The 20,988-nt window shown below is 36.5% G+C and overlaps 1 protein-coding gene across 1 annotated transcript; it reads left to right on the top strand.

The window, feature by feature from the left end:
* The first annotated feature begins 4,556 nt into the window (after window positions 1-4,556).
* Window positions 4,557-18,769, top strand: LOC100889037 (low-density lipoprotein receptor-related protein 6). Its single transcript, XM_030998018.1, has 4 exons — window positions 4,557-5,145; window positions 16,087-16,332; window positions 16,902-17,064; window positions 18,631-18,769. Exons 1-4 carry the CDS (start codon window positions 5,073-5,075, stop codon window positions 18,767-18,769), a joined length of 621 nt encoding a protein of 206 aa, XP_030853878.1. The 5' UTR covers window positions 4,557-5,072.
* Window positions 18,770-20,988: the final 2,219 nt, after the last annotated feature.

Below are 20,988 nucleotides of genomic sequence, written 5' to 3'. Positions count from 1 at the left end.
TTTTTTTTTTTTATTCTCGACTGCTTTTTTTTTTTTTTCTCGACTGCTTTTTTTTTTTTCTCGACTGCTTTTTTTTTTTCTCGACTGCTTTTTTTTTTTTTCTCGACAGCTTTTTTTTTTTCGACTGCTTTTTTTTTTTTTCTCGACTGCTTTTTTTTTTTTTCTCGACTGCTTTTTTTTTTTTTCTCGACTGCTTTTTTTTTTTTCTCGACTGCTTTTTTTTTTTTCTCGACTGCTTTTTTTTTTTTCTCGACTGCTTTTTTTTTTTTCTCGACTGCTTTTTTGGAAACTCGATTGCTTTTTTGTAAACTCGACTGCTTTTTTGTAAACTCGTTTGCTTTTTTGTAAACTCGACCAATTATGACGGCTGTGGCGTGCCATACTCAATACTGAACTTTGTTCAAGCTGCCTATTAAGTGGATGATTTTCCAGCGTATGTCGTTTTTTGTGTATGTGTCTTTTACACACACACAATTCTATTTTAGAAATAATATATTTTAGTCTCATATATTTTAGAAACATGCAAGTGTGATTTATTAAGTTACTGAAAAAAGGGGTTCTTGAGTGAGTTTTTGTGTGTGCTTATTTTTGTGCTTATTAAACATAAGTTTCGAAATCAGCCTACAACTTATTCAGAAGTATTGCTTGTTTGAATAACAAGGGGGATAAATAAATGTGTGTTTAGTCGAGTGGGCATGCATGGGCGTGTGGTTAGTGGGATGCATGAAGTTCTGAATCTGAATATATTTAGTCGATTATATGCAATATGAATACCCTTTAAATATATATTTATACATCTTTAATACAGCGTCATTACACGGACATATGTAGTGAGAAGATGAGTCATTAAGTAGACATGGTCTTTAGCAGGACATGTTCGTGTCATGTTAACGATTAAACAATAAAATTACTGCCCTCCACGCAGGGGCGTCGCTAGACCTTTTCAGTGGGGGGGGGGGGGGGGGGTTGAAGAGGCCGCCGATTACCGCCAAAACTAGCATCCAGTTACCGACAAATACATTAATGTCAAGTGCCAATGTCTACAAATTGAACACTCTAAATCCAGGGCCTGGGGGCCGAGGGCTATTTTTCCTGAGAACTATCGTTACCCGTCATGCGCACATGGTCATTTTCCCTGAACTCATAAATAAACGGTTTATTTCGTGAAGAGTAGTCAGCATCGCAGCAATATAAACAAATGTGCATTCAAGTCATGCAACTATCCGATGTGGAGGATCGGCAAGAGCCATCGGCAGGATTGCAGCACTTGCACCAAATCTGCCGGGTTCGAAGCTTTATGATGCGATTTTCAACCCCCCCCCCCCTTTTTGTTTTTTGTTGTTGATGATATTATAGTAAGTTTGACAATGACAATTGACAATGATTTTTAATGATTGCTGGTGAAAATTTCGAGAATATACAATTGTTATAGTTGTAGGCTCTCTCAAAGTCGTCACAGCTGATAACAAAGTGACATTTGGAAGAAAAAAAAATTCGCCGACATTATACATCTCACCGAGTTCAAACTTCTGCATTTATAGTACACGAGGATCGAGCGAGGAAACCGACACAGCTGACCCGACACAGCAACATAATTTATATATACGTATCTTTTTTGCTCCCTCGACGAGATGACTCCACCCAACAACCACACCCCCTCTCTCTCTCTTACTCCCACCCCTGCTCTCTTATGCTCTTACCCCCTCTCTCTCTCTCCTCTCTTTCCTCCCCCGTTTCTTTTGTTTCATTTTCTCTTTTTTCCTTTTTTCCCCCTTTTTTTCCTTTACTCCTTGTCTTTCCTTTCTTTCTTTTCATTTTTTCCTTCCTTTTCTTGTCCTTTTTTCCCTCTCCTTTCTTTTCTAATTTTCCTCTTTCTTTCTTCTCTTCTCATTCCTTTCTATTCCTTTCTTTCTTTTCTTTCTTTTCCTTTCCTTTTTTTTCCCTTTCCTTTTTCTCAATCTTCCAGACGGCAGCGCAGTTTTAACGAAAAAATCATGGTTCTCATGTTCTACCGGTTAATTAGCTTCAACTGGTTCAACCTATTCTTACTGTGACTCTGGTTCGCTCGACTACTGGTACCCTGCGACGTGACAGGTTATATCCTGCACGATAACTCGATAGGTAGGTCATGGCAATCAATTTTTCTGTTTTGTAAAGATTCCTTGGCTTATTATCGTGAACGTATTAGCGTAAATGTAATGATTACTACTGCTATTACCACTACTGCTACAGTCAAGCCTGCTTTAGTGAACACCTGTAATGAAAGACCACCCGTCTATGAAGAACGCGTTTTTTTGTTTCCCTTTAATATGGTTTCTCATTGGACATGTACCAGGAAACCTGTACCAGGGGCGGATCCAGGATCCCCCCCCCCCCTGGATCCGCCACTGTCCGGGGGAGGATGTCCATGGGGTAGGTGTCCTAGAACTCTTTTTAATATCAACGCATCTACCTTTGTGGCTAATAGAGCAGGAATTCCTATTTGAATATTCAGGTGCTAAAAATCAAAATTTGATATTTCATGAGAATCATGGAGGGAGTGCCCTATCTTCCAGAACTGTATACCAACCTGTGTTGTGATATATAACCTCAACAGGATTTAAACTTTCAAGCATCACTTTATCGGTATTTCCATTTATTGTTTGTATAAAGGTTTTGAGCCAAACAGAAATATCAGCACATCTTGTGCTTTGAGCAAAAGTATCCGGATGACCGTGCAATTTTTGTTTTATGAAAGGTGATCACACTTTTCCTAAAACCACACGAAATGCTTATACTTTTGTGAGAAAATCAGCTTCTGTTTCCCTCCCAGGGCTGATAAGTTGAAACGGAATGAATGTTATCTGCTTCTGAATGTCAACAAAACGTTTGCAATCTATGGGCATAATCATAAAGTAATATAAAACAATTTTCAAGTACTTGCGTCATTGCTTTTTGTGATATCTTGATGTGAGAGGCAATCTAAATATATATGTTAACAAAAAATCATGACAAATACCACTTTTATATTATGCTTAGAGTTGAATCAACTTAACAATAATATTGGATGCCCAACAGAAAGGCGAAAATGGACGCATGACCAAATTTCTAGAAATTTTCATTTTATAGTTTATATTATTCTTTGACCGTATCTCCATACGTCTGATTGTGAAGGTTAAAAAATTAAAACTACTCGAAATCATTTCTTCATCCTTTCATAACAAAAATACAGAATTTTAGTAAATGATCAGATAGAGTGTGTATTACTATTCAAAACATCATCATAATGACCTCCTCTCCATCGACCACCACTCCATCCATCAAATCCTGTATGCATAAAATTACATTGCGATCTTGACCGATGTAGTGTGCAACCAAGACCGATTTTCACATTTCCGGGTGCAAAAAAGGAATAGAAAACATTTCAAAATGGGGGGGGGGGGGGCAAAATGGGTGGTCCCCTTCTTTTTTGACAAAACATGGGGGGTCATTTGATATGATCCCCCCCCCCTCCCCTAAATGTAGATTAACGCCTTGTCAAAGGACGTTAGTGGCTGGCTAGGATTTGAACCCCTTACCTTGTAATCTGCAGTCGAGTGACTTATCTACTAGACCACATTGCCTTGTTGGAAGATAGAAAGAACACAATAACCTAGAAGTTGCATCTATACAAACATTCAAAAGGCACGAGTCTGTTGCAATTCTTAGTTTTCCTTTTTACAACTTTTCTTTTTCAGAATCTTTCTAACTATTCAAAGCATGATACAGTGTAATATTACACCCATCACTGAATGAAACAGCATTCCTGCCATTTTAATCCAAACCACAATTATGTTTGCATCTATAATCAGGTACCCAGTCCCACCTTCCTTAAGAACACAATTGCAATGCCTTGGCTAAATTCACTCCTAGCAAATATCAACGGTCTGTTATCAACATATCTACCCTAGCGGCTAATAAATCAGGAATTACTATTTGAATATTCATGTGCTAAATAATCAAAAATTGTTTTTTCATGAGAATCATGGAGGGAGTGCCCTAGCTTGAAAAACTGTACAAAAACTTGTCTTGTGATATATTACCACAACAGGATTTTAACCTTCAAGCATCACTGCATTATCATTTCACTTTATTGTTTGTATAAAGGTTTTGAGCCAAACAAAATATTCAGCACATATTGTGGTTTGATCAAAAGTATCCGGATGACCGTGCAACTTTTGTTTTATGAAAGGTGACTACACCTTGAAATATGTACACGATGAGACAATGATGTATGCATGAGGACAAAATGGTTTTTTTTTTCTCTGCACGTATAATGCACATATTAATACAAAAACATGAGGATGTAATGATGAAAATATATTTTGTTTTAGACTAATAATAAACACAATATTGAATGGCTTTTCTTTCCTGTGACACTTTTGAAAGAGGGAGAGGGGATGAGAGAGCAAACGGGGAGTGAGAAAGAATGTGTGTCAAACAGAGGGAACATGTCAATAATCGAAAAACGGGAAAAGAAACAGCATGAAGTTCCAATTATTTCATGTATACACAAAGCAAACACAGACATTGGTAATAAAAGAAAGCATTTACTTCATATGTTAATAATTTACCCCTGTCGTATCTCATATTCGTGTCGCCTCGTTCTCAACATTTACCTTTCTAAGATATGATAAATTGCAACAACACGAAATGCTAATACTTATGTGAGAAAATCAGCTTCTGTTTCCATCCTCAGGGTGATGAGTTGGAAGGGAATGAATGTTATCGGCTTCTGAATGTCAACAAAACGTTTGCAATCTATGGGCATAATCATAAAGTAATATAAAACGATTTTCAAGTATTTGCGTCATAGCTTTTTTTTCAAATCTTGATGTGAGAGGCAATTTAGTGTCATAATTAGTTCCTCCTTTCTTCATTCAGCCATTTTCTTCAGAAGCAGACAGGTGCCACCTTCATGACGATCAGCAGTAAACTATACTATACCGAAAACAAAAAAAAAGCTTCTCCAAGCAACTTGGCATTTGCCGCATAGTCGTTATTAAACAGTCAGGTTTATAGGCTTATACCCATTCCAGGGTGCTGTTTTAAGGATGGCCGATCTGAAAGGGTTCATGTTATCCATTCTTTTTTGTCTTCTTTCACAATGTGCTCCATCTCTGCAAGGTAAGGAATCAGGTTGTTTTTTTTCAATTGAAATTTGGATTGATTGTTTGAATATGGCTGATGATGTTTCATGTATTAGGCTTGCACATTTTTTATTAAAATATTAGTCCGTTACAATTTAAATATGCAAAAAAATGATTATCCAAATTGTATGAGATATTGATTCAGAATGTAAAAAATCAGTATGAATGACCTGTTTTTGTTATAGTTTTAATAATAATTTTTTTCTACTCATTCATCAATATCTAATAGGTGAAATAATCTAGATTTAAACGCAAATTTAAATTCATAATTAAAATTCTAGCTGAAATTCAATTTGAGTGTAAATTCAAATTCAAATTCAACAAAAGTTTTACATTTCGGACGTAAATTGAGAAAATGTAATTTATTTGAAAGTAATTATTACGTTTGCAAAACCTAAGGGAATTTCATTAGCTTTGTCCATTACATTTTGGAATATTCACACTTTAAAATGACGAATTGGGTGAATCGAACATGATTCCATTGAGATATACAATAGGGTTTTGACATTGCCCTTTAGTTGATTTCTTGAAAATTTTTGCGATCTTGTTAAATACCCTCTTTACGCAATTTCTTTCAAGAATTAGTGCGAGTCTGTGCGTTGGTTTTTAATAAATATCAATGATTCATATGATGGTTCATTTTTTTTAAATGGGCGTATTTGTATTAATATGTTTCCATTATAAAGGAATGGCGGATAAAACAGAATACAGCTCCATAAATTTACAGCGAATGTGGTAGTTTTGCACGAATTCTTCATAACTAAAATTAACCTATCATTATTTTTGTAATTTTAATTTTTATAACGCCATAATTTATCCACTTTTACTTTGATACACTAATTATTCAAAATAATTTAATTATGAATAAAATGATCACTTGGGTTCTCACCAAAAGTTACGTTGCCCAGGCTACTAACATTTCTTTTATAAAGGAGTTATTCATTTCATCAATTGCTCTTTACTTGTTAAATTTCAAGTCCAAATAAACCATTACCTAATTTCATCATATAAAATTTAAAAAAACATTTCCAGTTGCCTTTATTTTCTTTATTTAACCATCTCCTCAACCATGTGAGTCTTATAATAATTGATGGTAAATATTTCATTTTCAAACCCCCTTTAATATAATCTGCTATAATTGTACATGTATTCCGATTTATCTTGTCTGGTTTACGATCCAAATAAAAGAAATTATTGGTAATACTGATAAAAGAAAAATAAGTTGGGAAATGGCACAAGATTGTGCAATAATAATTTGTCCCAACGGTGTTAATTCTCTCACCGATCATATTCCCAAAATTCGTTTTAAAGTTTGCAATTTAGGCAAGGCATATAAATCATTAATATAAATAATAAATCAAATGGACCTTTAGAATGTTGGGGGTGTGCTTTGTATAACCAAGAGTTAAAATGTTTGATTCATTATGATTTATATTTAACCCTGAATATCTTTTCAATATTTCAAGTATACTGTATATATATATATATATATATATATATATATATATATATATATAATTTTAGACAAAGAGTGAATGTCTTTCACATAAAATGTTGCATCTTCAGTGTACATATTTATTTTTGTATTTGTATCATTAATCACAAGTCCTTGAACCTTTGTATCACTCTTAATCCAAATACTCATTATTTCATTACAACAAAATAAAATGCAATGGGCTTAAAAAGTACTATGTCCCATTTGCAGCCAACATCGAATTACGTACAGCTTTGCAGGAATTATGAATATGTCACGTATGTCCTATTTGTGAAATTTAAACGTTAACAGTGTCCCATTATCAAATCATGCAAGGAAACCCGTTTACTCACTAGTCTTCACTGTCAGACACTATTGAGTGACTAGCTGACTTCTTTTGTTTCTTCGGTAATAACATACATAAAATGAGCTGTCATGGTGCATGTACATTTGTCTACATCAATAACCCACTTCTTGCAATGGCCAAAATTAAACTGATTGAATCTTTGCGCATTCCAAAATATCTAAAGCCAAAAGAATATTCTAAGAACGTCCTTTTATAAAAACTAGTCTGGTCACAACTGATAATTTAGGATAATAAATTTCTTAGACTATTTGCTAAGCATTCAGCTATTAATTTAAATCCGTTTTTTAAAACAGACATGGGTCTCCAATTTTTCAAAAATGAGGGATCTTGATTTTTCTTTGGAACAAGATTTATTATGGCTCTTCTTTGATCAAGGGATATTTTACCACAATGACATTAATAATTAAAAGTTTAAAGTAAAAAGACGGTCAATTTTTTAAAAAGAATGATTAAAGTTTACAGAAAATCTCATCAGTACCAAGTGTTTTATTATTTTGCATATTTTTACGCGTATTTAAACATTAGTTCAATGTAAACAAACCTTCACACTTATATTTAGAATTTAATAAAAATTCAACATTCTGACAGTCTTCAGGTGAATTTTATATAAAATTAGCTAGTGAGGGGTTATTGGAAGTATATATATATTAATAATACTCCTTAGCTGTTTTTAGTCCATTTTCATCATATATTTTTGTAGTTAATTCTAAAATTTGATTTCCTTTTTTATGGAGTTAAAAAAGTTTGATCTGGATGTTATGTTGATGTTGCCATCAACTTTATTTTTATATAAAATATATATCTTCCCTACATGGTTTTATTTTATCTAATAAAGATTTTTTTTTTTTTTTTTTAATAATCTGACTCAAGTTTGTTTTTGTCTTAGATAGATTAATACAATATAGTTTTTATATTGATTTTATTTGAAATTCTACAAAATCCCAAAAGGTATTAGGATCCAATATTTGAGAATAGTTAAGTATATTTTCTTGTATTCATACGGACTATTCTTACTGTTACTCGGGATCGGCCGACTCCTGGTCCCCTGCGATGTGCCAGGTTATAAACTGCACGATATGTAGGACATGGCAATCCTTTTTTAAATGTTACATTTGTGTTGTTAAGATTCCGTAGCTTAGTACTGTGGATGTATTAGCGTAGGTTTTATGATATTACTACTTCTGCGTCTACTACTACTACTACTACTACTACTACTACTACTACTATTGCTGCAGTCAAACCTGCTTAAAGTGGCCGTCACATATCCAAAACGTAGCCCACCCGACTTCTCTGCGAGCTCAAAACGGCATTTTTGCCAGGAATACGACAAGGGTCGAACGACGTTCGCAGAGCACTGAAACCTGCTTCCAATTCAGCGATTTTCAAATGGCGAATTTTGAGGTCGCAGAGCTCGTAAACAAGTCGCCCATAGATCGCTCGGGCATCGGCAAACATTCGATAGATATTCGGGCGGCTTTCCGACGATTTTAGACCATTTTGGGCTTTACAAATTCAGACGAGGTGTGGCAGAGCTGCGCAGCCGCCGCATTGGCTACCTACGATACTCGAACGTCCCCTTCCCGCATACCACCCGCGACTTGTAAAAAGTTGGGCGTGCTTCGAGCGCGCTCCGTGCCCCGGCCGGGTTCCTCCTGTCAACTCAATAATGTTGTTATGATACTCCGTCAGAAAATCATATCCCACCAAATTAAGGCCTCCAAATAATTGGCTTAAGTCTGGTAATTGTCTTAATATATATCCCCTGCATTCTGAGATACTTTCAATTATTCCTCGGTGCTGGAGAAGTATTATACTGATTGAATTCATAGTTGTATTGAAAAAGACTTATCTTATGGTAAGGAGCGTATCTATTTTTAACAGCATGCATAAGTGAAGCGATTTTAAATTGATTTTTTTTTATCATAGACTGTCATTGTATTTAATTTTTAAAATAAAGGTCTAGATGGCGCTAGAAAGAGAGAATTAGTACAAATGCGCAGTGATTTTTTTTCTGAAGTTCGTGAATTGAATCACAGTTCGGTTTGCTGTTCGTTCTTATTTTCTTCAAATTCTGCAACAACTTCTGCTCACTCTCTCAAAACCTTCAAAGTACTACACTCTAAATTTACAACGGTTGACCCATTCGTATGTGATTGTGTTCAAACGATTCAACCAGTTGTTTCTGAAAATAGTACTTGTGAACTGTTAGCAGCAGCGTGTCTACAAACGTTTACTTAGCTTGCACCAATTTCACAACGTATAAAACATGAAATATCTAACAGTAAGATACAAAACAGTTGCTAACAAGCGGATAAACTGATTGCTTTAATAATAAGTGTTAATTTAACTGCGTTGTAAGTGTTTGAATACTAACACCTAAACATGCATGTGTTTTAATTTGGGGGACAAAAACATGTTAGTAAACAAACGTTACAAATTGTACAGTGTAAGTAGCTTTGCTGCATTGTTCACTCATTCAGACCTCAGAAATATGATGTGAACAAATGTGTAAGTGTCCTATATATATTCGAGGCGCAGACGCGTCGGAGGAAGCCGGGCAGGACGTCGGGCGGAGCCCGTCCGGGCATTGCCGAGTGTCCGGCGGGCACCGACAGACCTATTGATAGTCGACCGAAACTCGGACGGCGCCCTCCCTAATGACGAGCGGGCTTCGCCCGACTCCCGTTTGTTTACTCACTGGTGTTAAATTGGCACATCGCGAGCCCGTCCAATATATGACAGGGTAGATTTCAAGCAAAAAATACGCTCGAATCCCCGGTGGGTTTGAAATTCGGAGACTTTCTGGCGATCCACAAAATCGGCCGGAGACCGTTGGATATGTGACGCAGGCATCATCAACCACAAGTACATAAATTTGTTATTTATTTATTCATTTCCTCTCATAGGGTGGATGGCCCTTTCAGCACAGCTGGTTTTCAAAGGGGTCCACAAACATAAAAATAACAATAAATATACAGTGAATTATACAATAATATGTAAAACGTTGCAAATGCATGATGATGATGATATTAATGATAATAATAATAACAATAATAGCAACAACAATAATAATGATAATAATAATAATAATAATAACAGTAATATTGATAATAGTAACAATGATAGTATTAGCACGATCATAATATTGATAACAATAAGAAAAATGATTATAGTAATTTGGTCTTGTTCACGGACGTCAGCGATATCAGTATTATATGCTCCTTTTGCGGACCCTGCTATTATTATCATCCCTAGCGTTGCCGAGTACCCTTTTGATACACAAATGGAGGCAAAACATAATTTTGCAAGCATGGATCACTACAGTATATTAAATTGTACTGAACTCAGCAATCAGCAAGGATCGAACCCGGGTCCTCTCGTACGAGAGTCAAGAGCCTTCCCCAGTATATCAGTGTTATTTTGTCGTATTCCGCAGATTTATAACGTAAATGTGGTTACGTTCATTGTCAAAATGAGTTTGCTTATTTGTACATAATCTGGAAAAACATAACTAAAGCAATGCTCTCTCTTAGTCATTATAAGGGGTGAGAATCAATGTTTTCATTTTGACAATTAACCTCATATTATATATATATATATATATATACATATATATATATATACTGACTTGTTATGACATAGACTGTATGTGTTATACCCACAAATTGTCCTCCCTCTCTTCTTCAAGAGCAATATGCTGCTTTCGTTTAAACATTCAGTGAATTTCTTACTACCTGGGGGAGTTTAAAATATGTAGATTATTGATTCCAAAATGAGCTTAGTACCGTGGCGAGACTTGAACCGCGAACCATGTGATCCATAGTCTGGCGACGTATCCATGATCCCACAACACCTACCTCTACAATGTCTCTAGAATTGGTTGAGCACATGCATTCAATATTATTTGTTTTTCTCTTTTCCTCATACGAGGCACTTTATTACTTTATATCATTTTAACAACATATATAGAGTTTAATAACAATATATATATATATATATATATATATATATATATTCACAATTAACAAACTGATATAATAAAATAGGGGAAACATAAGGAAAGTGGAAGGGAAAGTTCAAGGCATGAATATAAATGCGTTAAAGGTTCAACTAAGAAAGATGCATTCAATATTATAAGCAAAGCTTTATCCTCCTTATTCACTCAATGAGGATCGCTTTACAATATGATTTTTATTATACACAGGCGAGAAAGTCTATTAGGGATTATTTTTAACAACTTTTCTTATACTTTCTATGATCCCACCCCTTTTGTTTACAATTATTTGTCATTGATATTTATTTGTGTTGTTTTACAGTGGGAAATATATGTCTTGATTCGATTTGATATGAACTGCTTCCTTCAATATTATTGGCATTAATTTGATAAATTTTAATCTTTAACACGATGATTCTAATTGTGTTTAATTGTCTCCCCTCATCCTATTGCTCACACTATCTCCCTCCTTATCTCTCCCTCTCTATTTCTCTCTCTCTCTCTCTCTCTCTCTCTCGCTTTCTCTACCTGTCTTTCTCCCACTACTTCACCCCTATCAATAGTTACAAGTGTGCCTGATACGTGTTACATAACAAGTATGTTATTCTACACATAATATTATACTCTTGCTTGGGGGGAACTTACTAGTATCAATAATATTGTTAATACTAATGATAACAACAACACTATGCTCTGCTGCTGTAGCTCATTATGATAGTTATTAAGAAGAAGAACAATATATATGATGAGGATAATAATAATAATAATAATAACAACATGGTCCTATACAGTGCGTATACAAAAGTGTACCCAACTTTGGTAGCTTTTAATTAAAATGTTACAACCTGTGTTGAATCATTATGTTATTATAAGGTAAAAACTAATACCCTGTCTAAAGATACCACTTTCATAAGTATGGTGCCAAGGATGACTGAACAGCAGATTTTTCAAAAATTATTTTCAAAATCCTCTTGTACCAAGGTCGGGCTGAAGCAATGAATGTGGGTCAAATTTCATTATGTGTGTTATCTCATTCCAAAACAATTGCTCAATTATTTACATTGACTATTAGGCAGTTGATTAAAAAAAATGTTGATATAAATTCAAACTCAGGTAAATGTTTTAATATTTAAAGCAAAATATATGATATTCTCTTCGTTATGATGATTATACGCTTGACGATGATTACAATCTTGACGAAATTCGCATCCCTTGTTTAAGGTTACCTTCTCATTGAGTGATACAAAATGGATAAAGTTTATTTGGGATGTTATCGTTTTTTATGAAAGTCTGCTGTCAATTTATTTGATAATAATCGTCATATTTGTTCTTTCTTGCATTTGGGTTTCCTAACCTTTGATTTTTCTTTTGTTATTCGAGATAAACACCTTATGGACGATCCTTTCCCTAAACCTTCTGACATTCTCCCCCAGGTCTGATAACTCCCGATAAGAAAAGACTTATAGATATGTTGAAAACATGTAAATGCAAAGTAAGGTATCCACAACTGAGAAATGAAATCTTGAAAACCGTACTGTTTGGGTCGTATATGTTATTTTTACAGCCGGTCGGAACGCACCTGGCATTCACAACATTACTTGGGAGTGTAATTTGTTTATCTAGTATGACTTGCAATAGCGAGACCTCTCTCTCTCTCTCTCTTTTCTCTCTCTCTCTCTCTCTCTTTCTCTCTCTCTCTCTTCTCTCTCTCTCTCTCTCTCTCTCTTTCTCTCTCTCTCTCTTTCTCTCTCTCTTTCGCTCTCTCTCTTTCTTTCTCTCTCTTTCTTTCTCTCTCTCTCTTCCCCTCTCTCTCTATCTATCTCCCCCTTCTCTATGGTGATAGGTTTTCGTAGTGTATTACGCATACTACTAAGAATAGATTGATAGATATGATGACGATACCTAAATGTAAGGTGAGGTATAAGTGATTGGGAAAAGTAATATTTGAAAGAATATTATGTGGGTTTATGTTATTTGTTAAAGCCTATCTGAACTCACTTGGAATCACTACAACACTTGGAGGTGTAATTACTTTAGATTAGGAGACGTATATAACTTGTTATAACGGGACCTCCCTCTCTCTCTCTCTCGCTCTCTATAACCGTCTCTCTCTCTCTCTCTCTATGGAGATAGGTTCCCGTGGTTGTGACCACGGTATATTATGCAAATATACACTGTCCTGAGAGGTTCTGGTTAAAACTATGCGCAAGAGGTGACTCCAATAGTACTATTTGCTGAGGGGCGCAGCCTCGAAGCAAATGGTACTTTTGGAGTCACCGAGACCCATAGTTTTAACCAGTACCTCAAATAGAAGGCATGGTATATTTGTTTTATATACTGCATCAACAAATTATTTTATAAAAATAAAAAAAAATATCAAAAACAAATTTTGGGGAAGAAAAAAAATTTAGAACAAAAAAATGTCAATTTTTGTCTAAAAAGATTTAAAATATTGTTTTCTTCATTAAATTAAGATTTGAAAACAAAATTAAAAAATAAGAAAAAAAAAAAAGCTCCCAAATTAATTGTTATTGTGTATTGTAATTGTTTAACCCTGCATGAGATGCATTCAATATAATTGAAATCTCGGTCTTGGGTTTTATGTAGCATCTTTATTACTATGTTACTATGTCTGATTTTTTTTACCATTGTACCGAATGGTCGTACGTTTTATGCTGCGCTAATATTCAATCAGTTTAATTTTTGCCATCACAAGAAGTGGGTTATTGATGTAGACAAATGCTTATGTACCCTTTACAGCTCATTTTATGTATGTTATTACCAAAGATTTTTTTTTAAAGCAAGTCAGTCACTCAATAGTGCCTTGCATAATTTGAATATTAGGACACTGCTAACGTTTAAATCTCATAAATAGGACATATGACATATTCATAATTCCTGCAAAGTTCTACAGAATTTGATGTTGGCTGAAAAAGGGACAAAGTATCTTCAATGAACAGGGGGGTTAATTTTCGGGGGGTATTATTCTCAGGGAAAGGTTGGCCTGGGTTGTCCTATGGTAGGGGGAATCGTCCCAGGATGTTATTTTCAGGGGTGAGGGTAGTTGTCGTCGGGGGAAACTGTCCACGGGGTTTATTGTCCATTGGGTAATTTTTCGGGGATAATTGTCCGGGGGGTTGTCCTTGGGGGGGGGGGGTAATTTTCCGGGGGTATTATTCTCGGGGAAAGGTTGGCCTGGGTTGTCCTATGGTAGGGGGGAATCGTCCCAGGATGTTATTTTCAGGGGTGAGGGTAGTTGTCGTCGGGGGAAACTGTCCACGGGGTTTATTGTCCATTGGGTAATTTTTCGGGGATAATTGTCCGGGGTTGTCCTTGGGGGGGGGGGGGGGTAATTTTCCGGGGGTTAATTTTCCGGGGGTTACTTTTCCAGGGGGTTATTGTCCTTGGGGGTAGTTTTCCGGGGGCTTATTTTCGGGGATGATTGTTCATTGGGGTAATTGTCCTGATACGCTTATTCTACGATAAAATCTTCGAAAGACTTAAACAAGCTTAATCATAATGCGCAAGGCATTGAAAATGAGGAAAGTTCGATTGCGAATTCCCGAATACCCCCATCTCACTAGAAGACGATTCTGCTTTATAGCTCGACGTTGCAGGAGCTCATGAAGCGTATTACATGGGCATTGACAGCGGCCCCGATTCATGCCTGTTCCCGAGACAATTATAGAATACTACTTTGTTAAAAACGCGATCACCTCATGCACGACAAACTTCAAACCACATCCGCAAGACGCTACCATTTTTCCGGATGGCCATTTGCTAGCTCTCGCCCCGATTTAGGCGTTCGCGCTGCACTTCTGCTGCACTGTTGCTGATTGCAACCGCCATCCGTGCTGCTTTGAAAGGCTATGGAGGCACTTTATCACATGCTCAGGAGATATTACATCCATCTTGGTCGCAAGCTGGCACTCGACTGATTTTTTTTTTGGGGGGTGGGCTTGAATTTTGGAAAAGAAAAATATTATAACTTTTTTTTCTTCCTTTTTGTTTCTTTTTTATTGTTATTATTTTTTGTTGGTTTGGTTATTATAACAATATCATGTTTATTATAGACAAAAAGTTTCTTTAATTCAATTTGGCTATTCCCCCTTCTTTGTAATCTGTTTTTTGAAAGATATCCAAAAAACTGTATTAACATTATGTGAGAGCACGCATGTGTTATAACTGCACACAAAAAAGGATGAAAGTATTATATAATATATCATATTATGATGCCCCGATTTATATACCGATGTCATAAAATCGACGCAGAAGCCCAGTATGAACCTATTACATTCGCCCGCTCGCAGCATCACTGAAGAGAGGTTTTAATAAGCGCATGAGCCTCGTATTACGACCGCTTTGATTGCAGAATCAGTGCGTCTCATCGGCCTCGAAATAGGGCGAGAAAGTGGCAGCGTCGTAATTTCATCGTATCGCCATCGCATTCAGCGCAGGTAGTTCTCAACTGAGTTGTTGTATAGTCGCCTTACAGGCTAAAAGTGGGGTTGGATGAAAATTCTGCCACGCTCAACGAAATTTTCACAGATCGCCTTTATAGTAAGATAGGGGTATAAAAAGCCATCTACAAAGGTTCCAATGGAGAACGCTTTTGCCGTTTAGGACATGTAGAGATTGGTCTAGGACTGTTATTTCAATAACCAATTTTTAGAACATTTTTGTATGAGTTCTTCTCCATAAAAAAAAAATCTGTTTAAATTCTGTGTTTACAATAACGTTACCTGTTTGTTTGTTTTTCTTAAATGATTACTTTACTTTTCGAATATCTTGTTTACTTGTCCTTTTTGAACTCATATGTGGAAATGACGGGGACCCCGTCAAATGAACACGTGTCATTGATTCAAATTGATCGTAACTTCGCAACTTTGTACCAAGATATAGGATTTTGATTTAAGGACTTCAATCCCGATCAAGCGCAACTATTTATGCCGAACGGGATTTTAACCGTGTTTAAAATAAGTGAAACAATCAATCAATAAGGCACGACCCTGTTATTTAGAAAATCTTCAATGTCATTTTAAACTGTATATGCTGTACAATAAACTTTTTCTCACATGTACAGCGGAGTCGATGGTATTTGTAGCTGACTATGTAGGACATGCAATATTCATGGCCGACTTTTCCAGCGACAGTCTCGACTCTTTGACCTTCGATGCTTTGCCCTTCAGTTCCGTCCGTTACCCAATAGGCATCGATTACGATCCCGATACTCGCATGGTGTACTGGGCCGAAGTGTCAGGACCCATACGACGCGGGAATATCGATGGCACTATGCAAAGCGTGATCGTCGATAGAAGTAGTGTCGGCAGTGAGTATTCCTGAGCTACGATTTTTCTTTCCTTTTTTAAGATTTCAGATGAATTTCATTTCAATTTTTAAATTCTTTATAAGAAATAATAACGGTTGTTTTAATAATATGACAATTCGCCGTTTTGTGTGTTTTGTTGTTGTTAAGTCTTGTTTAGTTTTAGTTTAGTATATTTCATTTTGTTGGTTCTTCTTCTTTCCGCATTGACTTCTATTACTCCTTTTTCTTTCCTTTTACTTTTCCCTTGTAATTTTTTACTTCTTTGCTTGCTTGACCTTCTACTTCGCCTTTTCTTCTTGTTGTTTACAGTTTGTTTCTCTTTTTCGATGCTGCTGATGTTCTTGCTTTTGATGATCTTTTATAACTTTTTCTCTTTATTCTTTTACCTTCTTCGTCTTCTTTTCCATCTTCAACTTCGCCTTCTTTGTACTCTTTATCTCTTCGACTTGATCCTTCCTCTCATCTGCTTCATAACCATCGTCCTCTTCTTCATCTTTGTTCTTGTTTCTTCCCCTCCTTCTTATCATTGTCATCCCTGAATGTCACCATGTCATTGTTTTCTTTCACAGACCCATACTACATTGCGTTGGATACGAGTCGTGGTAAAGTCTTTTGGACCGATGTAACCCTCAACCGAATAATGTCGGCTAACCTCGACGGATCCTCTCAGCAAATTCTCATCAATACCGACTTGAATACTCCATTCGCAATCATTATACACAAAGGAGAAGGGTAAATATATGTATTTTGTAACCCCTCAGACACACAAAAACATATATATACACTTACACACACAAACTCACTCTCTCTCTCTCTCTCTCTCTCTTTCCCTCTCTCTCTCTCTCTCTCTCTCTCTCTCTCTATCTCACCCTCTCTCTCTCTCTCTCTCTGGCACACACACACACACACACACCCCTCTATTTTTCTCTTTCCCAATATATATATATATATATATATATATATAGGCCTATATATCTCTCTCTATCTTTATCGCTTTCTTTCCCTTTTTCTCTCCCAATCTCTCCCTTTATCTCTTTGGATCCCCTTCTCTCTCCCAATCTCTTTCCCTCTCTCTTTCTCTCTTTATCCCTTTATTTCCCTTTCTCTCTCCCAATTTTTGTTCTCTCTCTCTCTCTTTTTTTATCCCCTTGTTTCCATTTCTCTCCCCCAATCTCTCTCTCTCTCTCTCTCTCTCTTCCTCTCTTTATCCATTTGTTTCCCTTTCTCTCTCCCATTTTTTTTCCTCTCTCTCTCTCTTTTTATCCCCTTGTTTCCATTTCTCTCTCCCAATTTCTCTCTCTCTCTCTCTCTCTCCCTCTCTCTCTATCCCTTTGTTTCACTTTCTTTATCGCCATCTGTCAATCTTTAACTCAGCTAGAAGGGCGTTAATTTTGAGTAAATTTCTCATTTAATGCTCTTCCGGCTTCAAACAGGAGTATTTACATGAATTGTAAATGAACGAATTCGGAAAAGGTAAGCCGACTTGGCTGATATCTTAAGTAATTTCACTGTGGCTCAACAGATAAGTGATAAAGCGATCACCACATTATACTAGTCTATGTTGAGCTCTATTTTCTTTCAAATGTTTAGTGACTCCATCTACTCTCTGCATATTCCAAGAAGAAAAGTCAATGTGTCAAATGTTTGGGGTTTTCGGACACTTCCTATGCCTGTAATGATAAAAACGTTGTACTGGTACGGGTTGATTTGCCCAAGAATGTTTCAATTGTTCATGCATTCCCCCTTTGTCTTACTCTTTCAACTTTCTTTATTCAATCATCTCTTTCTACGAATTTCCACGGAGATATAAAGAGTATCAGGTGTTGTGATTTAGTAGTTCAACTCACTTAAATCTCAATCCAATAATTGAGGGTTCGAATTCGAACCCTGTACTAACAGCCTCTGGCAAGTCATTATTCCACATTTGCTGTCAATTACAGGGCCCTCATAAAGAACGGAATTTGAGCTGCTGAGGCTTCCCTTTGTAAACAAGTAGTAGTTGTAGTAGTAGTAGTAGTAGTAGTAGTAGTAGTAGTAGTAGTAGTAGTAGTGGTAGTAGTATTAGTAGTAGTAGTAATAGAAGTAGTAGTAGTAGTAGTAGTAGTAGTAGTAGTAGTAGTAGTAGTAGTATAAGAAGTAGTAGTAGTAGTATTAAAGTAGTAGTAGAAGCAGTAGTAGTAGTGGAGTAGTAGTAATAGTACATGTAGTAGTAGAAGTACTTGTTGTAGTTGTTGTAGAAGGAGTATAATATTATTAATATTATCATTATCATTATTATTATTCTCCACCCTCATACAGATTGATGTTTTGGACACACAGGAGTACCCCACGTCGAATCGAAAGGGCCAATCTTGATGGCGGGGACAGATACGTCATTGTCAACTCTGGCCTCTCATATCCCATTGCGTTGGCTTTTAATGCTGACAGTAAGGATTAAAGTCAACAAATAAACAAAAATGTCACAAGATCATTTCCTAGTTTATTCATTACGAATATGAATCATCAACAATAATTTAAAATAATGATACACTATAAACAAAAATATGGTTCTACGACAATCCCCCCCCCCTCCATAATCATCCCCGGTCAACTTGCATTGGAAAATTACCCCCTAGGCAATTACCCCCTGGACAAAATCACCTCCTTGGACGATTACCTCCTATATAGGGCAATTACACCCTGGTAATAATTACCACCTAGCACGATTGCCCTCGCACACATATCATCCATACAATTACCCTCTAGCCAATTAAACCTTCTAGAGCTTACCCCCCCCCCCTGGGTTGATGACTACCCATCGTCACAATTACCGTGGACCTGTGTGAAAAGATGATTACCCTTATTTCCTGATAAATGCATATGAATGTGCATTATTGCCATCCAACCGACTTGCACTAATTGTCTCTGTCTCTTGTTGCTACCATTACTAGTTCAAGTTCAAGATTAATTTTCCACATTCCATTAAAAACCTACCATTAGAAACATAAATGATATGAATAATAGCATATGTACATACTAACAGTACATTACAGTAGAACGAAAATATGAAAGGGAACCGCATAGGGTATTGGCCTTTCGAGGCAGAACCCTACAAATATATTAATTGGTATTGCAAGCAAAGAAAAAAACTTTACAAACCAACAAAGTCACGCAGAATATAAGCGAACACCCTAATTGCAACAAAAACTATAACACGATATAAGTTGATCAATATAAATGACAGTAGGAGCTAACAATATATTTTCTATGTTTTCTCTTAAAAGAGTTAAGTGATGGGCAAGATTTAAGTTCAACAGACAGGGAATTCCAAAGCATATGCCCGGTGTGTTTCACAGTGGTTCTTGAGGTAATATAATAATACAGAGGACATACAGGTTACTGGAATTTGATATCTTTTAAAATATTCATTAAATAATGTTGGCAGAACACCCTTGAAATAAGAGTAGATAAATTTTGAGACCTGAGTAACATGATATCAGATACTTTGAGAATGTTAAGTTTTTGAAAAAAGAGAATCTGTCGAGGCTAAAAAATGAGAATTTGTAATAACACGTATTGCACGTTTTTGTAATAAAATAGGTCTGTTCAATGTAGTGGTTGCAAAATGTCCCCATACTCTATTACAATAAAGCCCCGTCTTAACTGGAAAGTAAAGTCGCGGTGTCGTCCGGACGTTGTCCGGATGACATTTACCCCCCCCCCCCCCCACTCAGGGGGTCGGAATGACCGCATGCGTGTTGCCAAAATGTCCGGTAAAGGGGTACTTTTCGTGCGACAAAGTCCGGCCCGAGAATTGTAAAAAAAAGGGGTGTATTTGACTTTTCACCCCGAGATTTCTTTAAAGAGGGGAGTGTTTTTCCTTTTTTACTCTCATCTATTTGGACTCCTGAGAAGTTATCAGAATTTAGGGGGGTACATTGAGCATTTTTTCCTGATTTAGGGGGGTCTCCAAGGCAGGAAAAGCCCGCGAAAAGCCCGCGAAAGGGGGGTTTGGAAATGTTGGCAGTCCTCAGATAGGGGGTGCTTTCAAAAAGAGGGAACGAGCATATGCGTACCCTAAAAAACACTGAGTAGGGGGGGGGGGGGGCGGGCATTTACCCCCTTCCAATTAAGACGCGTCAATCGGGGTAACGTCCGGACAATATCGAGGTAAATCTCACCCTAGAAGAGCCAGGGTGATATTTACCCGGGTAATATCACCCGGGTAAATTACGTCATCGCCCTGAAAAAATGTATACATGTACACAGCGCGCGCCAGCTGATCGCGATGGAGGAGGTGCGGTTGTTATGGTAACCTACCCGGGTGAGGTTTTTGCGGATGGCTGATTTTTAAAGACGGTGTCCAAAAGCTCACCCCGTGTTTTACAATCAGACCCCCCCCCCCCTGTTTTTCATCCACATGTCGCTCGGGTGAGATCAAAAAAGTTCTATTATAACGGGGCTTAAGATAAGTGTGGTAAAATCATTGTTTGATAAAGCTTGACAAGAATACGCAAAGGAAGGATGATCTTTAGCTTGTTTAAAAAAAACCTATTGCTTTTGATATTTTACATGAAACGTCTTTAACATGTTCTTTCCAGTTCAAACTATCATGACTGACGACTCTTAAGAACTTTGTAAATTTCACATGCCCCTTTATGAGTACCTATTTCTAAA

This window comes from Strongylocentrotus purpuratus, unplaced genomic scaffold (genome assembly GCF_000002235.5).
Source record: "Strongylocentrotus purpuratus isolate Spur 01 unplaced genomic scaffold, Spur_5.0 spur5_scaffold_4, whole genome shotgun sequence".
NCBI classification, from domain to species: domain Eukaryota; kingdom Metazoa; phylum Echinodermata; class Echinoidea; order Camarodonta; family Strongylocentrotidae; genus Strongylocentrotus; species Strongylocentrotus purpuratus.
The sequence above is the reverse complement of the archived record's forward strand: the minus strand, read 5'-3'. Positions and strand labels throughout refer to the sequence as shown.

Excerpts from the sequence above, each read along its gene's own strand:
- LOC100889037 (XM_030998018.1), top strand. The coding sequence starts at position 5,073 with ATGGCCGATCTGAAAGGGTTCATGTTATCCATTCTTTTTTGTCTTCTT. Across the intron at positions 5,146-16,086 it reads ATGTGCTCCATCTCTGCAAG|CGGAGTCGATGGTATTTGTA; the intron begins GTAAGGAATCAG and ends TCACATGTACAG. Across the intron at positions 16,333-16,901 it reads CGATAGAAGTAGTGTCGGCA|ACCCATACTACATTGCGTTG; the intron begins GTGAGTATTCCT and ends TTTCTTTCACAG.